Source organism: Talpa europaea (genome assembly GCF_964194135.1).
Source record: "Talpa europaea genome assembly, chromosome: 1".
Taxonomy (NCBI): Eukaryota; Metazoa; Chordata; class Mammalia; order Eulipotyphla; family Talpidae; genus Talpa; species Talpa europaea.
In genome coordinates, this window is record NC_140073.1 from 84,471,858 (window position 1) to 84,488,556 (window position 16,699).

Sequence of the window (16,699 nt, forward strand, 5' to 3'; positions counted from 1 at the left end):
TTATTTGCAGTAAGATCTATGCCTATTAAATATATATTGATATAGGAAAATATTAGCTAGTTTTAAAAGTAATAATTTAGTGATTATCTAGTAAGTTAGAATTACTATCTTGGCTTACTCTTTGTAATGTTATTGATGTTCAAACCTCGTATCTCAAAGCTGTAGTGGAGCTAGAAAGTCTACTTGACTAACGAGAAGTCTCTGCTCTCCAGTGATCTATGTCAAAAATGATAAATGAAATAGCTAATTGTACTTTGAAATCCAAAGAGGTAGTAATGTTAACACCTTAAATAGTCCTAAATTGCTCATATTTCATACTAATGAAGCTTTTAAGCTACCTGCTGTGATTCTGTTAATGGGACTGTCTTTAATACAGATGCTTTTATCAGCATATTCTTCTAGTAAAAATAGTATATTCACTGCATTTTAAGCTTAGTTATATTACATGATCCGTTTCTAAGTGTTAGAGGTTCTTGAGAGTGGTAATACTTCCACAGTGCGAAAAATACAACACCTCGCCTACAAGATAAAATCCTTAAAAGACGAGGGAAATTTTTTGCAACATGAGCAAACTGAGTCAAACATGACATATAAGATTTTTCCTCCCAGAAACTTTATTGGAATTATATCAAGAAAAAATTTTGATGTATTAATTTCAATAAAATGTATGTTCATATTTTTGAAAGTGAATATAGATAGATTAAATTCCTTGTTTGGAAATATTTGTGTGTGTATATTCTGTTGTGCATTTCCAGCTATAATCTCATTAAGTGTAGATGATAAACTTAAAATCACTGTAAGATTTTATACTTAACAAATTGGTTGTGTTAAAATTTATGAAAGTTCTGTGATTTTTTTTTTTTATTTTTCCAAATTATATAAAAATGTTCTATTACTGAATTGCCAGTGAAAATACCCCTGTTCTTTTTTTTAAGATTACTTATTTATGCATACAAGAACTGGGGTACAGGCCAGAGACGCAGGGGGTGAGAGGATTCACCAGAGACAGCGTGGGGAGCAGAACAGGCAGATTGACTGAAATACACTGTTGAGGGGAGCAGTGGGCAAGACAGGAGAGGTCTGCTGCACCATGTGTGTTGCTCTCTGGACAGCTAGGGATCAAATTTGTGCTTCAGTGGCTGTGAATAGCTTCACAGGTTGCATCTCAACCCCTTGTACCACCAGGGAGGCCCATCCCTGTTCATTGTTAGAATAAACAATGACTGAAAAAAGAATATATATGTATCAGAATACACATGTTTGCATTACAATTTGGGTGTTGATATCTTTTCAAGAATGAAAAGAACCCAATAAGCAATTATTTTCTCTTGAAAATATTAGTTATATATAGATATATATAGATATATACTTTTTTTTTTCTGTTGTTCCTGGCAAGAAATGATTTCAGACTAAAAGTTGTCCCATGTTCTATAAAGAAGGCAACCATGAATCTGATCTTTATTTTGTCTTCTGTTGGGCAGGAGTGACTCTGTATTAATATCTCTAGTAAATTTTGCCTGCTTGAGGGTTGTCAACTCTATTCAGAATTAGTAATCCTCTTAGTTCACTCTTCTTATCCCCAATTCCTCTTTGATTTAGCCTATAGGCTCAAAATCCTTGTGATAAAAATCCCTTTAAATATTCTGTAATTTTTTTCCTAATAAAAAAAAAAGGTATAAGAAGCAAAAGACTTTCATGGGAGAAACTAAAGTAGGAAAGTATAACAGAAAAAAAATATATTTCTCTAGGAAGGGAATTCTGTTAATGCCATGGATCATAAAGCAAAAACTAAGAAAGGACTAGCAGGTGTGGGGCTGTACTGGCTGGTATCTCTAATCTAATTGCCATTTGGGCAATGTGACAAGTCCACCTATGTAAACCATCTGTTAGTTCTCTCACTCCATTTCACTGCACACCATTTGGACAAGCAAAAACAAAAAAAAAGCAAAATGTTTAGATCCAAATAATGTACTACTTTTGGATATGAAATTCATATATTGATATAGTCCATTTGAAGTCCCTTAGTTCATTTGGTTCCTGGGGTCAATTATATACTCTATATATTTTACAAAGATCTTATTGTTATATTTTTGAATAAAGAAGTGGATAAGTCTCCTCTTTGAAGACCTGACAAATTAAGATTCCTGGGGAAGCTTTATTAATGTTTTGAAAGCTCATTTTACAATTATGATAAAGGTATTTCTTTTTCAGTATTAATGGCATTATTTCTCTTTTACTTATTTAGAAGCAAAAATAGGAACTTTCAATTGTTGAATTGAGAAAATAATATGAAAAATGAGAACACTGTATATTCCAAAGGTGCTATGAATTCATTAGTGAGACTTACCTTGCTGTGCTTCTTTATCATATACTTTCATATGAACAACCCCAGAAGTCTTATTTCTTAGGACCGTGGGGTTTCTTCCATCTCTTTTGCTGCAGGTTCCCAGCTGAGCTGAGCTTTGATCTGCCCACCACAATTTCTTATCTATAAAAATGGAAAGGATTTTCTTTATGAAAAAGATAATCATCTCATTAAATAATCATAAATTGATCTCTAATTATAATACTTTCTGATTTCTTTTTTTTTTAATTTCCAAAATTATTTTTAAGGGAGATGGTAAAATAGCCTTTACTTTTAAAAAGGAAAGCTATTGTTACATTTCATTATTTAAATTTTGATTCTCCCTTCCTAGTTAGGGAATTTTTATTTAAATTTTGCTTTTCCTTAAAATATATGGTATAAAGAGGAATATTTCAAGTTATTAGGAATATAGATTTTATAATTTACATACTTTAAGCATAATGATAGTATTATACTATATTTGTAAATAAATGACAAAAATCCAACAATCTAAATCACAATATGAAAAATATTATTATTCTTTAACTTTTCCTTAAAAAGGGTAACTTTTTAATCATAAATACTCTTCATTTTTGGATTATTACAGTGATAGTAATCTTTTTTGTGCACAGTTTATCTCCTTCTTAAAATTATTATTAATGACCATTGTTACCTCACATTGAGTGTTCATTTGGCTGTATATATTCCACAGTGTGCTTCAGATAAAACAGTCCTCACCACGAAACTAGCATTCTAGTGAATAGTGCACATTTATTATATTATTATTTCAAATTGGTAAAGCAAAACGCTAAGGAAACTATTATCATTCTTATTTCCTAGATGAAGAATCTGAGATTACTCATCTATGGAGTAAGAGATTAACTACCTTAATCAAATTTATATAACTAGTATTTCTGTCTCTAAAATTTGTGTTTTTATCTAAGACTCCATACTGATTACATTTTCAAAAATCAAATAATGTAATTATTTAAAATAGTACATAATTTTATAGGTTTTGTACAATTTAGACTATTCAACAAAAACAATTAATGACAATTGAAACTGAATCATTTAATTCTATGAAAAAAACAACAACAACAACATAGCTGTACCTTTAAGGTACAATTATTCACATTCAAATTTGAGGATATTTTGAGAGAATCAAAGCCTAGTTTCAGGCACTGAAAGAACAATATTACATCAAAAATAATCATCACAACCTGAATCTGATTTTGTGCAATGCACAATTCTAAACATCACAGACAAAGTAATTCATTCAATCTGCACAATTATTGTATGAGGTAAGTACTACTATTATTGCAGATAAATGCTCCCCTCCTGAACAATGCCCTCAGTGTTAGCAATACCCTCAGAATATTACTACTAAATGATTTTCCACTAGATTACTAAATCATTTTCCATTTGATAGTGGCCCCAATTTATGAAGTAAACTTGCACTGATTTTCATAGTCCCTAGTAGTAATCTCATTTCTATAGTATCCCTTTCTATAAGGGGATGGAATTTAGTCTTTGCTCTTGACAAATTGATATTGAAACATTATGATGATGAAGTTGATTAGCCCATATACACATGTTTTATTTACAACAATGAATTTACATGACATAGGAGGTTTTCAATGGAGAGTGGGGAAGGAGTAGAGACTATAGATGTTATTTTAAATGAATAAATCACAGTATGTATAGGGGACTGAGTACATGTGTTTCCACTTCTGCATCTTTCACCAAATCACTGTGATGAAAACACAGGACATACACACATACAACCGTATAAGAACACATAAAATAAACAAGAAAATGAGGGATATATAAAAAAAAAATCTGAGATGGTAAATGTTTGGAAATAGGAAAACGGTAAAACAAACAGATAAATTTGCAATGTAGAATATGATTTTATTTTATTTTTGAAGTTATATTTTATTAATAATTTTAATATGTAAATATTTAATATTTAAACCTGCATAAAATATCATTGTAAAGATGGATGACTATATATCATATACAAAAGTTACCATGTGTAACTCTTATGGCAATTAGATTAATATTAACTATAAACAAAAGTTCAAAAGCTCCTATACAGCAAAAGAAAATACAAGATTAAGAAGACATCCTACCGAATGGGATATGTAGGAAAAGGAAACTTATTTCATTGTTGGTGAAAATGTGAACTGGTGACATCATGCTGGAAAGAAACCTGGATTTACATTAAGAGTCTAAAAATGGAAATACTCTGCGACCCTGCAATCCCAGTCTTGGACATCTGTCCAAAGAATATGAAACCATCAACACAAAAACCCACGTGTTCTACAATGTTCATAGCAGTGCCATATACATGATTTACAGAGGCACAGCTGAAATGTGCATCAGTGTCTGACTGGATCAAGAAGATGTGGTACATCCACACCATGGAGTATGATATAGCCATAAGAAAGGATAAACTGTAGTCACTGTCAACAAAATGGAAAGAACTTAAGAGAATTAAATGCAGCACTGTATTCAGAATAATAAAATCAAACACTGGTCATTTACACAGCAGAAAATTTAATAACGTAAAACACTTTGAAAAACCTTTCATGTGACTAGATAGATAGATAGATAGATAGATAGATAGATAGATAGATAGATAGGCAGGCAGATAGGATAGGTGGGGGATGTTGATGATGGGGAGGATAAGCATGTATGGGGACAGGAGATAAGTAGGATGTATCTGTGTATTTTCCTCTCAATTTTGCTGTGAACATGAAATTTCTCTAACAAAATGATTTCTTTAGAAAAAAAAAAAAAGGGACTATTGCCATATGTAACACTATGGATGAAATGTGATACAGAAAGAACCAGTCACAGAAGGACAAACACAACAGAATTTCACATATATAAGGTACTAAATAGTCAAAAATCATAGAAATAGAGAGTATAATTGAGGCTATTAGGAACTAGGTGGGAGAGACAGTAGGAAATAGGGAGTTACAGTTGAAGAGACAAAAATTTCCAATGCATTAAAGAATAAATTTTAGAGAGTCACTGCACAGCATTGTAACTATAGTTAAATATTAATAGCATATTGCACACTTGTAATTTCCTAAGAGGGTGTATTCCAGAAAATAGGAAAAATAATTGAAGACTACTATTAGTGCTGTTCATAAAATGGGCGTAATTCAGTTTCATGTTCTATTTTGTTTGTTCCCCACCTTTGTATAAATCCACTGTACACATATTTCATTGTAAATATGTACCCCATCTTCAGTAAAATATTTTAGACTAGCTTATACCTATATTTATTATTCCTTCTACTGATTCTATAGTTTCTACAAATAATCAAAAGGTTTTATATTTAATTGTTGCATTTTCTTTTAATTTTACAGTACTACTTCTCACTCTTTAGCCAGAGATGGAAGTTCCTGTTAAAGGATCCCATCTTCTACTTCTTTGTATTGTTCACAGTGTTTTGCATTCTTTTGAACTGAACCTGATAAAAATATTCCTTACATACCTGTGAAATGATTGGGAAGTAAATAAACCTAAAAATATCCACCCATGATAATTCATAACTTAGAAAACATTTAAATAAAGTCTTCCCTTCCATTCCCTATTGATATGATCTTAAAAAAATCTTTTTAAATATTGCCCTTATTTCAACAAGAACTTAATGCTTGGTTGCATAATCATTATTTTAAATCATATTTGTTTCTCAATTTTTTCCTCACATAGTTATTGATATGAATAGTCTAGAATCTTCAGAATTTGCCAACATTTTCAAACAGCTGCCTTAAATTGTATGTAATTATAAATGTCTCTACCTTTATGGGCTAAGTTGTATCTCCCAAAATTCATTTTTTGAAATCCTAACACCTAGTACACCAAACTATGAACATATTTGGAGATTGTCTATTTGTAACTCTGTTTATTTCTGTATTATAATTGGGAAGTTAGCAGTAATACCCTAAATGCAAATACTATTAAGCTAAAGACCAATAAAACTTTTGTTGTTTAATTCAATTGCAGTAGCATTGGCTTACATTATTTGTGATTTAGAGGTATAGGATCACCCACCATCCAAACACAGTCCATTGTGCTCCTTTCATACTTCCTTTTCTCCTCTCCCCGGACCCTCAGTATCCTCAGTTCTACAGTCACATTTTTAGTGTATCTTATTGGATTGGCTTTTGTCAGGCCCTTTGTTTTCTTTTTCTATAAGTGACATCATCCATTACTTGTCTCTTTTCTTCTGACTTATATTGCTTAGTATAATGCACCACAGTTCCATCCATACTGTTGAAAATTGAAAGAATTTATCTTTTTATTTATAGCCAAGTAGTAATCCAGTTTGTATATATACCACATATCACTGATCCAATTATCTATTTGGGGTCTTAAGGTTGTTTCCATATTTGGCTATATAGGTTCAACACAACCTCTATTAAAATTTCAATACATTCTTCAAAGAATTAGAAAAAACATTACTAAACTTCTTTTGGGATGACAAAAACTCTGAATAACCAAAGATGAAAGTGAGTATGATTAACTCATTTAATCATCTTGAATGAGATGTCAATTGTTAAACCACCTTTTTATTTAAAGATGAGGAGGGGGCCTCCTAGTGGTGCAGGGGTTAATGTTTCAGTGCTATCAAGCTATCACCAGCCACTGCACAAAAGCCTGATCTATGGCTAGGTGGCTAACCCATATGGCACAGCAGACCTCTCCTGTCTTGTCCACTGCTCCCATCAGCAGTGTATTTCAGGGTATTTTGCCTGTTCTGCTCCCTACTCTGTCTCTGGTGATTTCTTCTCCTTTCCCCCAACACACACACCTCTGGCCTTCTTCCCAATTCCAGTATGCATAAATAAATAAAAATAAATCTTTAAAAAAAAAAAGATGAACAGAAAGGTTAGAAGGCCACCTTACTAAGGTCACATAGCAGAAGCGCGTTGTTAACTCTCTGTCAAGAAATAGCAGATAATTGAAGAAAGACTACATGGCAGCCAGGAACAAAATGAATTAAACAGGGAAAATTCTCAGAGCAAGCAAAAGCAGTAAGAGAAATAGAATACAAACATGAGCAAAATGAAAACAAATTAATATCCTCAGAGTAAAATATATTACATTTTTGGAGCAGGAGCAGAAGTTTATAAGAAATGAATAAATTAGAGAAACAAAAACTGAATACATGGACAATAAAGCTATTTAGCTGAAATATTTTTTTACACAAAGTTTAAGTTGGAAAATTCTCCAAAAGAAAGAAAAAAGGGAAGATAATGAATTTTTATCATCTAAGCTATATGAATTAAGAAAGAGATAATTGAGAAGTAATGAAAAAACATTTAAAAATAACATTTTCCAGAACTGAAGGGAAAGAGTATTTTTAAGAGAAAAATTAAGAATCAAAGGATATAATAGACTAGCATAGGACTTTTCAATTGCAAAATTAAAACTGAGAAGACAACCAAGCCTTAGAAGTGCCAATGCACAAGCATTTACAATCTTAATAGCCATTCTCAACTGTTAAGGACTAAATGTCTGTAGCTTCCCAAGATGAACCTGCATAAACCTTAATCCTCAGTGGGATGGATTAGGGAGTAGGGTCTTTGGAATGTAATTAGGTCATGAAGGCAGATTGTCCATAATGGGATTTGTGGCCTAATAACCAATGTATTAACCCTTTCTTCCTCTGCTCTCCACTGAGAGAATATAGTCAGATTCGTCATTTACAAGTCAGAAGTTAGGCCCTCACTAGATATTGGCCCTGCTGACACTTTGATTCTGGACTTTCCAGGCTCTGGAATAGTGAAAATTAAATATTTGTTGGTTATGTAATTTGTTACAGCAGTTCAGAGTAACTAATCATCAACCAATCAAATATTAGAGTAGAATAAGAAATTTCAGACATTGTACTGATAAGTTTACATTATCAGCACCCTTGCTCAGAAAACCACTGGAAGCTGAACTTTATTTGAAAGATGAAAATAAACTGGGATATACATTTTTTTCCTATAATATAGAATCTATAAAACAAAGAAGATTTAATGGTGAGTAGACACAGAAGGATGGCAGTTGCAAATCGAGAGAGAAGCTGTCTATAGGATGTGAGAGAATTTCAGGACCAATGCATTTTGCAGAGAGGACCCAAGAGTATACTATTTCCAGCTCCCATAGGATTAAGTCAAAAATGATATCTACAACTTGAAAAAAATCCATAAATATTGAATAAATAGCAAAATATATAGGCAAAAGAGTTGATTTTGTCTACTGGAAATTTGTGGAGGGGGAGAAATGTAAGCATTCTTACTTGTGAATCTATAAACTACCTATCACCCTACTAGCTCCAAACTCTCTATCTTTTGATTAAAGATCCTCTTAATCTTTACTCACATATCCAAGTAGATGTACATATTTCTTCCTGGACCGAACAGTTACCACAAACTTGACATTACCAAAATATGATCCATTTTATTTTTTCCACATAAGCTTCTTTCCCAACTGACTTCTTTTGTGAATTACATTCTTGTGTCAGCCTAAATTCCTATTTTCAAACCCTAACCACTAGTGTATTAGTTTTTAAGGTAGAATCCTCCTGAATAGAATTAGTGCCCTTATAAAAAATAGCCCCAGAGAACTCTCTCACCCTATTACCATGTAATGGAAAGAAAACAGCTGTCTGTGAAACTGGAAGCTGATTCTCCCAGTCCCGTGATCTTGGACTTCCCACTCTCTAGAACTTTGAGAAATAAAAGCTTGCTGTGAAAGCCACCCAGTCCATAATATTTTTGTTATAGCAGCCTGAATTGACTAAGGTCACTTTCAGTTACCTTTTTTTTCCCCTCACTACCTGCAGAGACCTGTTCAATCTGAGCAAACTAATCCCTCACTCTTCTTATTTCAGGAACATTTTATTTTCTCTCTCTTCTCACTGAAACTGCTCAACTCAGGGTCTTATCACTTATTCTCCTGACATTCATTGCTAAGGAAACACTAGAGCCATCTTTCCAAAATGCAAATCAGAGCATATCACCCTGCCTCTTAAAACTCTTCAATGATTTCCCCCTGCCAAGTCCTTTAGTATGGTATAAAGGTCATTCACACATTGGTGTCTGCTTAATTTCCATCACCAGATCTATTACTGCCCCTAGTGCTCCATGTTCCAGGAATATTGAATTACAGTCAATTTTCATTTTTCCAGGGATAGTGTGGGGAAAAAATGGACAAACATAACCAAAAGGCCATTTATTTGCAGAGCAAAATAATTAAATTTTTGTGAAAAGAGAAATATCTACAAATCAGATGGAGTCTATTATTTATAATTATATAGAAACCATTACACTTTACTTTGCAATTTTACATTGCAAATCAGGAACGCCCCTACACCTGGACAATCAGAAGTGGGTATATTTGCTTATAGCATTTTGCTAGCCTATTAGCCGCTCTTCCATACAGGATCATCTCTGCAAATTGTCTAAAGTCCTATGTAAAAACCAACTTTCTATGGCGGTGATTGAACTAGAAATCTCTTTGCCTGCTTTCCACAAGACTTTTTTTTCTCAAGCAGGAAATTTGGAGGTCAGTGAAGGTTGGATGGAGAGCATTGCAGAACAAAGCCCAGAATTTTGTTTTGAAGCCTTTGTGACCTTGAACTGACAGATATTGCCCTAAACTCTTTCCACCCATTGTTATATTGAGAGGCTTGCCTCATTGAGAGCTGAGGTAGCAGTTTAGGGTTATAAGAAGAAAAACTTGAGAATGGCAGGTAATTTAATTTCTAAGTTGATGGCTTGACTGTGTTGCCCGTGAACTAGTATTTCTATGATGATATAAGAGAGAATGACAGTGAGAGGGGAGAATTAGCTGACAAAAATAAGGCAGCTTCAAATAAGTGCTTGCTGGGAAGTTTAGAAAAATAACAGTTTATTCAATGAAAACTGATATTACCTTTCATTAGAAAAAAGGAAGCGGGGCAAGAAGAGGAGGGAGAAAGGATGAAGAACTACAGTATACTCAGTTCAGATAACTATTTAAACTTTCTAACTAAATGCACCTGTATTATATATTCATCTTTTAACACAGTTAAATATGTGTCTGAACTATGTTTTGTCTGTGTCATCCTTTGATTTCCCATTATCCCTGCTAATAGGTTAATATACAGTTGTTAGTGTTTATAATTTTCCAAAATGATTTCCAAACATCCCTATGTATTTTTGCATTTTCCCTCAATTTATGTTCCCCTGCTGGAATCCTCACCTCTATTGCTACACTCACCTCTATTCCCATTGTCTGCATAATGGATCCATATACATATTTCAGACTCATCTCAAATGATACTTTCCAACCAGTGTGGAAACTCTGGTTGACCCCAAGAGTTAGAGTGGTTTACTGCGATGTTCTGTGGTCAATTATAACATTGTGATCCTATAAAAATTAAATTTAAATGTATGTCTACTTGTTTACAATACGAGACTCTTCAGAGAAAGACTTATGTCTTATTAAATCTTATCCTTTATACATGCTATTGTCAGTCACATGTATAGTCTCCATGGCTGGTTGAGAATCACTATGGTAGGCAAGAAAATATGGTTTAGAACTACACACATGCATGATTTGATAGTTATAGTTACAACTCTGTGAAACAGGGAGGAACATAGAAAAGGCACTCTCTTCCCTGCTCCCCCTTATATGCAGTCAACTTGGATTACAAATTTCAGTATGCCGTGTACTAAACTTCCCAAGCAGGGCAGCTGCCGGGAAGTAAGGGTATAGCTGAATGATAAGGTCAACCTATATAACACAGACAGCAGGTGGGCCTGCTAACTTGCTTCTACAGCCTGACTTGTACCCTGGAACTGTTTGCTAACAGGATAGATGGTATCTAACTACCTGTTGAAATTAATACACACACACTCTCTTCTCATATAACTCCCCTTGAAACAAACCTTTTCACTTAAAGTTCTCTTTACATGCCTGTTTTTGGGTCCTATTGTGTAGGTGAGGACTAGGTCATCCCTGAAGTTTCCTCTGGGGGTAACTTGTAACAATACTTCCTGTGACCTTTATTCTCTGGATGACATTGAACAATTCAAAAACACTTACTACTATTCTCTTTATTTGTATATGTTGAAAATTCCATCACATTCATGTACTAGCTGAGTGATTTGAATAGTAAGAAAAATCATTGGTGGCTATATTGAGTAAATAAATGATTCAAAATAAAAACCTGAAATTTTTGGCTATATTTATTCTTTTACATAAGCAATTCAGAAAAATATTTTTACCCACTGGCAATAACAATGGGTATGGAATATGCTTTCAGTATGATGGATAAATTTGCACTATTTCACTATGATTTTACACTGCTTAATTTGTGGCTAGTGAAGGATAGCAAAATATACCAATCTAAAACATGCCTCTTTAAAAAAAATTGCCTGTTTGGAATAAGGATTATTTTGAACTAAGTAAACTGAGAAAACCAGACATAGAAGATAATCTGAAAACTGAAGTTATCTTTTTATAAGGAAGATTTGCATGATAAAGGGAACTTTTAAGAGAAAGAGAACAATTACCATTGACAATACTTTCACCTGAGAGACTTACTTACATTGAAGGGCAACCTTTGTTTACCAAATTTTTCTTCCTCCTATAAATTCACTTCCCCTTTTGAAGACCTAAAATACTAATACCATTCCTTAGCTCAGGATGGTACATAGTCTCAATCATCTGTCTTTTGGATTTCTTATCTAGTGGAACTACTGTATGTGCATAATTAAAGTTGTTGATCTTTCTTCTGTTAACTGTCTTTTATTACAAGGAGGGTAATAGGGAAGAATCCGGAAAGATAAAAGGAAAATTATTTTTCCTTCCCTACACTGGTTACATTAATTTGCATGGAGGCTGGCTAAAATTAGCAATGCAGTTCTTGACAGTGGAAAATAACAATGCTGACTGTGGTATGCCAAAGATGATCATCCAGACCAACCCCTACATAAAATAACCCATTAAGTCTTTTTGCCTACAGATAGTTCACTTTTCACACAATATCAAGTTATCCTTTCAAAACATAAACCAGATTATAAAATTTCTGTTCAATTCTTCATCTGTCTATAGAGAATAAAGTCTTCAGTTTTTCTGGAATGAAATCCCCTCTACTCTTCCCCACACCAATTAGAATAAGCCAAGCATGTTCTGGCCTTCTGAGCTTTTTATTTGCTATTCTCTCTCTTGTGAAAGGCCTTTCTCAGAAATCTTCACAAGGTTATATAATCTTGTCATTCAAGTGTATGCTCAAATCATACCTTCTCAGCAAAGACTTGCTGGAAATTACAGTTTCACTTCACACCATTTTTCCCTATCTGACATTCCCATGCATGTTTGTGCATTTACTGTCTACCCACAACTAAATGCATGTTCTTTGAAACAAGGGTTATGTTTCACTTTTTTCACTCCCACATCTTCACTCTTTGAGAGACAAAATGTAGATCCATAATGTGGGAAAATGCTCACCATTATAATAGAATTTCCAGAAATAAAGTTGGACTAATACTAGAATATCCCAATTGTGACTCTGATGTTGAGGACATGCTTTAGACAAAAGGGTTGTTTGTAAACAAAAGAGAAAGAGGTAAAGCATGGAAACCTGACCACCTAGAATTATTATCACCTGGGGGTTAGGCAGTTGTTTTATGGATTTTTCTTCTATTCTTTTATTTCATATCCTTAAATAAATGTGACACTGGAGAATATATTTTACTTACTTTTAATTCTAGTAGCAATGGAGTCTTGAGCTTCAGACATTGAGATTCATCAACCTGGAGGTTGATAGGAATGATTTTGTCTTGCTCTTTCCTTGAGGGCCATGGTAAGTGAGGCTATTTCTTATGTTAAGTGCCTGGTAGCAAGGTGTGACTGGAAGAGGGAGTACCTGAAGTTGAGCAGTTAAGATGCTCTTCAAAAAATAGTCCTGGGAAACTTTTGGTGATTGCAAACAATAAGAAGATGAAGATAACATCAAAATAAGCAATTCTAATTGTCCTGGATGATTTCTAAGGTCCGTAATCTTAGAGGAGTTTGGACCTTCTGATATTCTGAACTGATTAAGACTTGGAATTATAGTAAGTATGAATAATAAATGACAATGATATAATTTTGTCATAATAGGCTAACAATATTTGGGCCCTCTGGTTATAACAACTTTAAATGAATCAAGATCTATGTGTGTATTTTTCATAATTAGTTTTTCATTGATAACTTCCACCCATTTCAAAATGGGGCAAAAGTAACCAAAGTGAACTGTGAATCAGAGATAACAATCCATAAATTTTTACTGCTAAAATCACCAGAGTTTCTTTGTATCATATTGATATTCTAGGTCTATCTGCATGACTGAAGCATTCTGTGTTTTCTATTCTTGGATGCTGTGAGATTCTGCTTCATCCTGTATTTTTATAGTAGTCACTTCTTTCCATTACTCAAAATATTCATAATGAAACTCTATGTTTCTGGTAACCAAATCCTACACATAATAGTGACTAAGAAGTAATTCTCAATAGGCCTTGACTTACATTTGTCTGTATTCTTATATTCAGGGCTTGGTTTCAGTTTTTGAAAGGACTCTAACAAATGTGGAAGAGTCTTAGAAGATAACAGTCATGATATAGATGGATCTGAGAACCATGACTTTCCAAATGAAATAAAGAAAATTAGTTGGATGACCAGATATTTCAAGTGGAGGATGTAGGAAGAATCTATCTGCTGCTTTCTTCAACTGAAAGAATGTCTATGAGTCAAAGATTAATGGAAAAATCTTAAAAATTTGTAAGTCATTTCACTAGAATATGCTTTATCTAAACTTGTACTGTAAACTCTGCTAGTAATGAGTTATATAGATAATCATCACAATATTTATTATTAAGAAAAGAGAAAAAAAACTTTGAAAACATCAATGTTTATATATAAGTAATGATTTAAATAAAACATCAGCCATGAATACAGAAGAATAGTATGTATTAAAATACTATAGGAATAGTTTGCTGAATAGAAAGCAGAGTTTATCATAAATAAAAGTGAATGAAATTTATATGTATTTGCTAATGTCATAAATTTTAATCTTTCTAAATAAAACTTTAAATCATATTCACAATAAAAGATTTTGCTATACTTAAGTATAGCTATTTTGACTGCTTTAAAAATAATATATTGTGTTAGGATTAATATTATATAACTTTAACTAAATCAAGTTATCTTTACAGTATGCTTCTTGAGCAATGTTTCTTTCAATATAAAATAAAATGCACAAACCGGCATTTTATCCTGGTGTAAAATGCACTGGATATTACAAGATTCCAATTTAAAAAAAAAAAAGCTTCAAAAGCTGTGTTAGCTTGAAAAATTTATTGTTCTGTCCTTATTATTAAAATATGGATGTTGTTGTTGTAGTTACTACCCAACTCTTGACACTGCCAAATAATTAATTTATTGTAAAATTTATTGACTAAAATATATGTGTATGTAAATATAAATATATGTCTGAGTAAAGGTTAAAAATGAATAATGTCATAAAAAAGTGATCTTTGGCACTATCATTTGCCATGTTGCTGTCTTTCCCAAATAATTTAATATGATATATCTATATGCTGAAAGTAAAAACAGGTAACATTTCTACCTGATAATGTGTTTCAAGGGGGAATATTGCCCATTTAAATAACCAGTTACCAAAATAATATGTCACTGTATCTCAGTGAGACATACTCTTGAATCAGAAAATAAAATACTTTCTTTGTAAAATTAGCATGATCCCACAATCCTTTATTTTATACCTTATTATAACATGAATGTCATATTTCAAATGTGAAACATAAAGTGAACAAAAATATGTGTCCCTTATAAAGAGACTCAGAATAAGTGTTTATATATTATTACCTCCTTGAACCCTCATTTTTATACCTGGAAATCTAATAGATAAGGACTCTGTATATTAGGAATAAATCTTAACATAATGTCTCCAAATAAGGAATGTAACTCTGAATTTGAAAAGTCATACAGTTCTTACTATAGTTGAGATTTAAGCAAACATGTTCAACTTAATGATATAAAATATTTTCAAGAAGAGTGGTAATGTGATATGGAGATGCATATTTTTCATTATATACCAAACATTCTCCAACTTTGAACAGATTCCTCAAAACCAGAAATTCCCCTCAAAAATAATTTTAGACACAATATCACAAGGGGTAAACACGCAAGAAAACTCAAATTTAATTTGCATGGAAATGATTTTGAGGCCTATTGGCTGTATAAAAGGGAGAAAAAAAAAGCATATTTCAAGGGGACTTTCCAGAAAGATTTTTCAAATAACAGACTCTATTAAATAAGTTTGTAATTTTACTCATTTAGTATGTGCCTTGGCTCCTTTCTGTAACTATGTGGTTTATATTTTTTCTGCTGTTCATTATGTCAAAATATTAGACATATTCCAACTTAAGAAATCTGCCCAAAAAATTAGGCTTCTTCCCTCAGCTGTATATTTCAGTAGATCTGCCTGCTCTGCTCCCCATTCTGTCTCTGGTGAATCCTCTTATCCCCAGCACTTCTGGCCTACACCCCAGCTCTTCTATGCATAAACAAACAAACAAACAAATAAATAAATCTTTAAAAAATAAAATTAGCGGGCAAAATTTGAAGACAAATAGGATTTACAACGTCTCAAAGAATCTCCTCCAAGATTTTTTAACAAAAAAGGGGAAATGGGAAACTTACAATGGAGAAAACCAGCAGACACCATCTGCACTAAGTGATCCCTATCAACATCACAGGAAAAAGACTGATTTCACTATCATGAACCCCAGACACACACCCACTGAGGCACCTATGTAACATTCTTGCCAGAATTACATAACCTGATTCAATAATGGGAAAACATATGACATCCCCAAATTAAAGACTATCTACAAAAATAATCCCCAACACTCCTCAGAAATGTGAAGTTCATGAAAAGAAAAAGATTGAGGAGTTCTCATAGACTGGAGAAGAATAAGGAAAAATAACAACCACGTGTAGTGTGGAATATTTCAAAAGAAAAAATGATGTTACTCAAAAAAAAAGCTGATGAAATTTCAGTAATATCTATAGGTCAATAGCATCATACTATTGCTACTTTTCTAGTTCCAACAATGTAGTAAGATGATATTCAGGGAATCTTGGTGAGGGTATCTGGAAACTTTAGCATTTTTTGCAACATCTTTAATTTTTTAAGTTAAAAATTAGTTCAAAACAAGTCCAATGAATTGGTGGCAGATATTCAGTGCTTTGGTAGAGGGTATAGTGTGGTAAACATATATCTGAAGAGGTATGACCATA

At 32.8% G+C, this 16,699-nt stretch overlaps 1 protein-coding gene across 1 annotated transcript in view; it reads right to left on the minus strand.

Annotated features, from left to right (window-relative positions):
* The window catches only part of LRP1B (LDL receptor related protein 1B), a gene marked incomplete at its 3' end in the record, with an annotated part of 1,731,654 nt that overhangs the window by 483,936 nt on the left and 1,231,019 nt on the right, over positions 1 to 16,699 (minus strand). Inside the window, exon 33 of the mRNA XM_084254814.1 lies at positions 2,348 to 2,488. Coding sequence (XP_084110940.1) covers positions 2,348 to 2,488 — 141 coding nt within the window. The remainder of the gene's footprint in view (positions 1 to 2,347; positions 2,489 to 16,699) is intronic.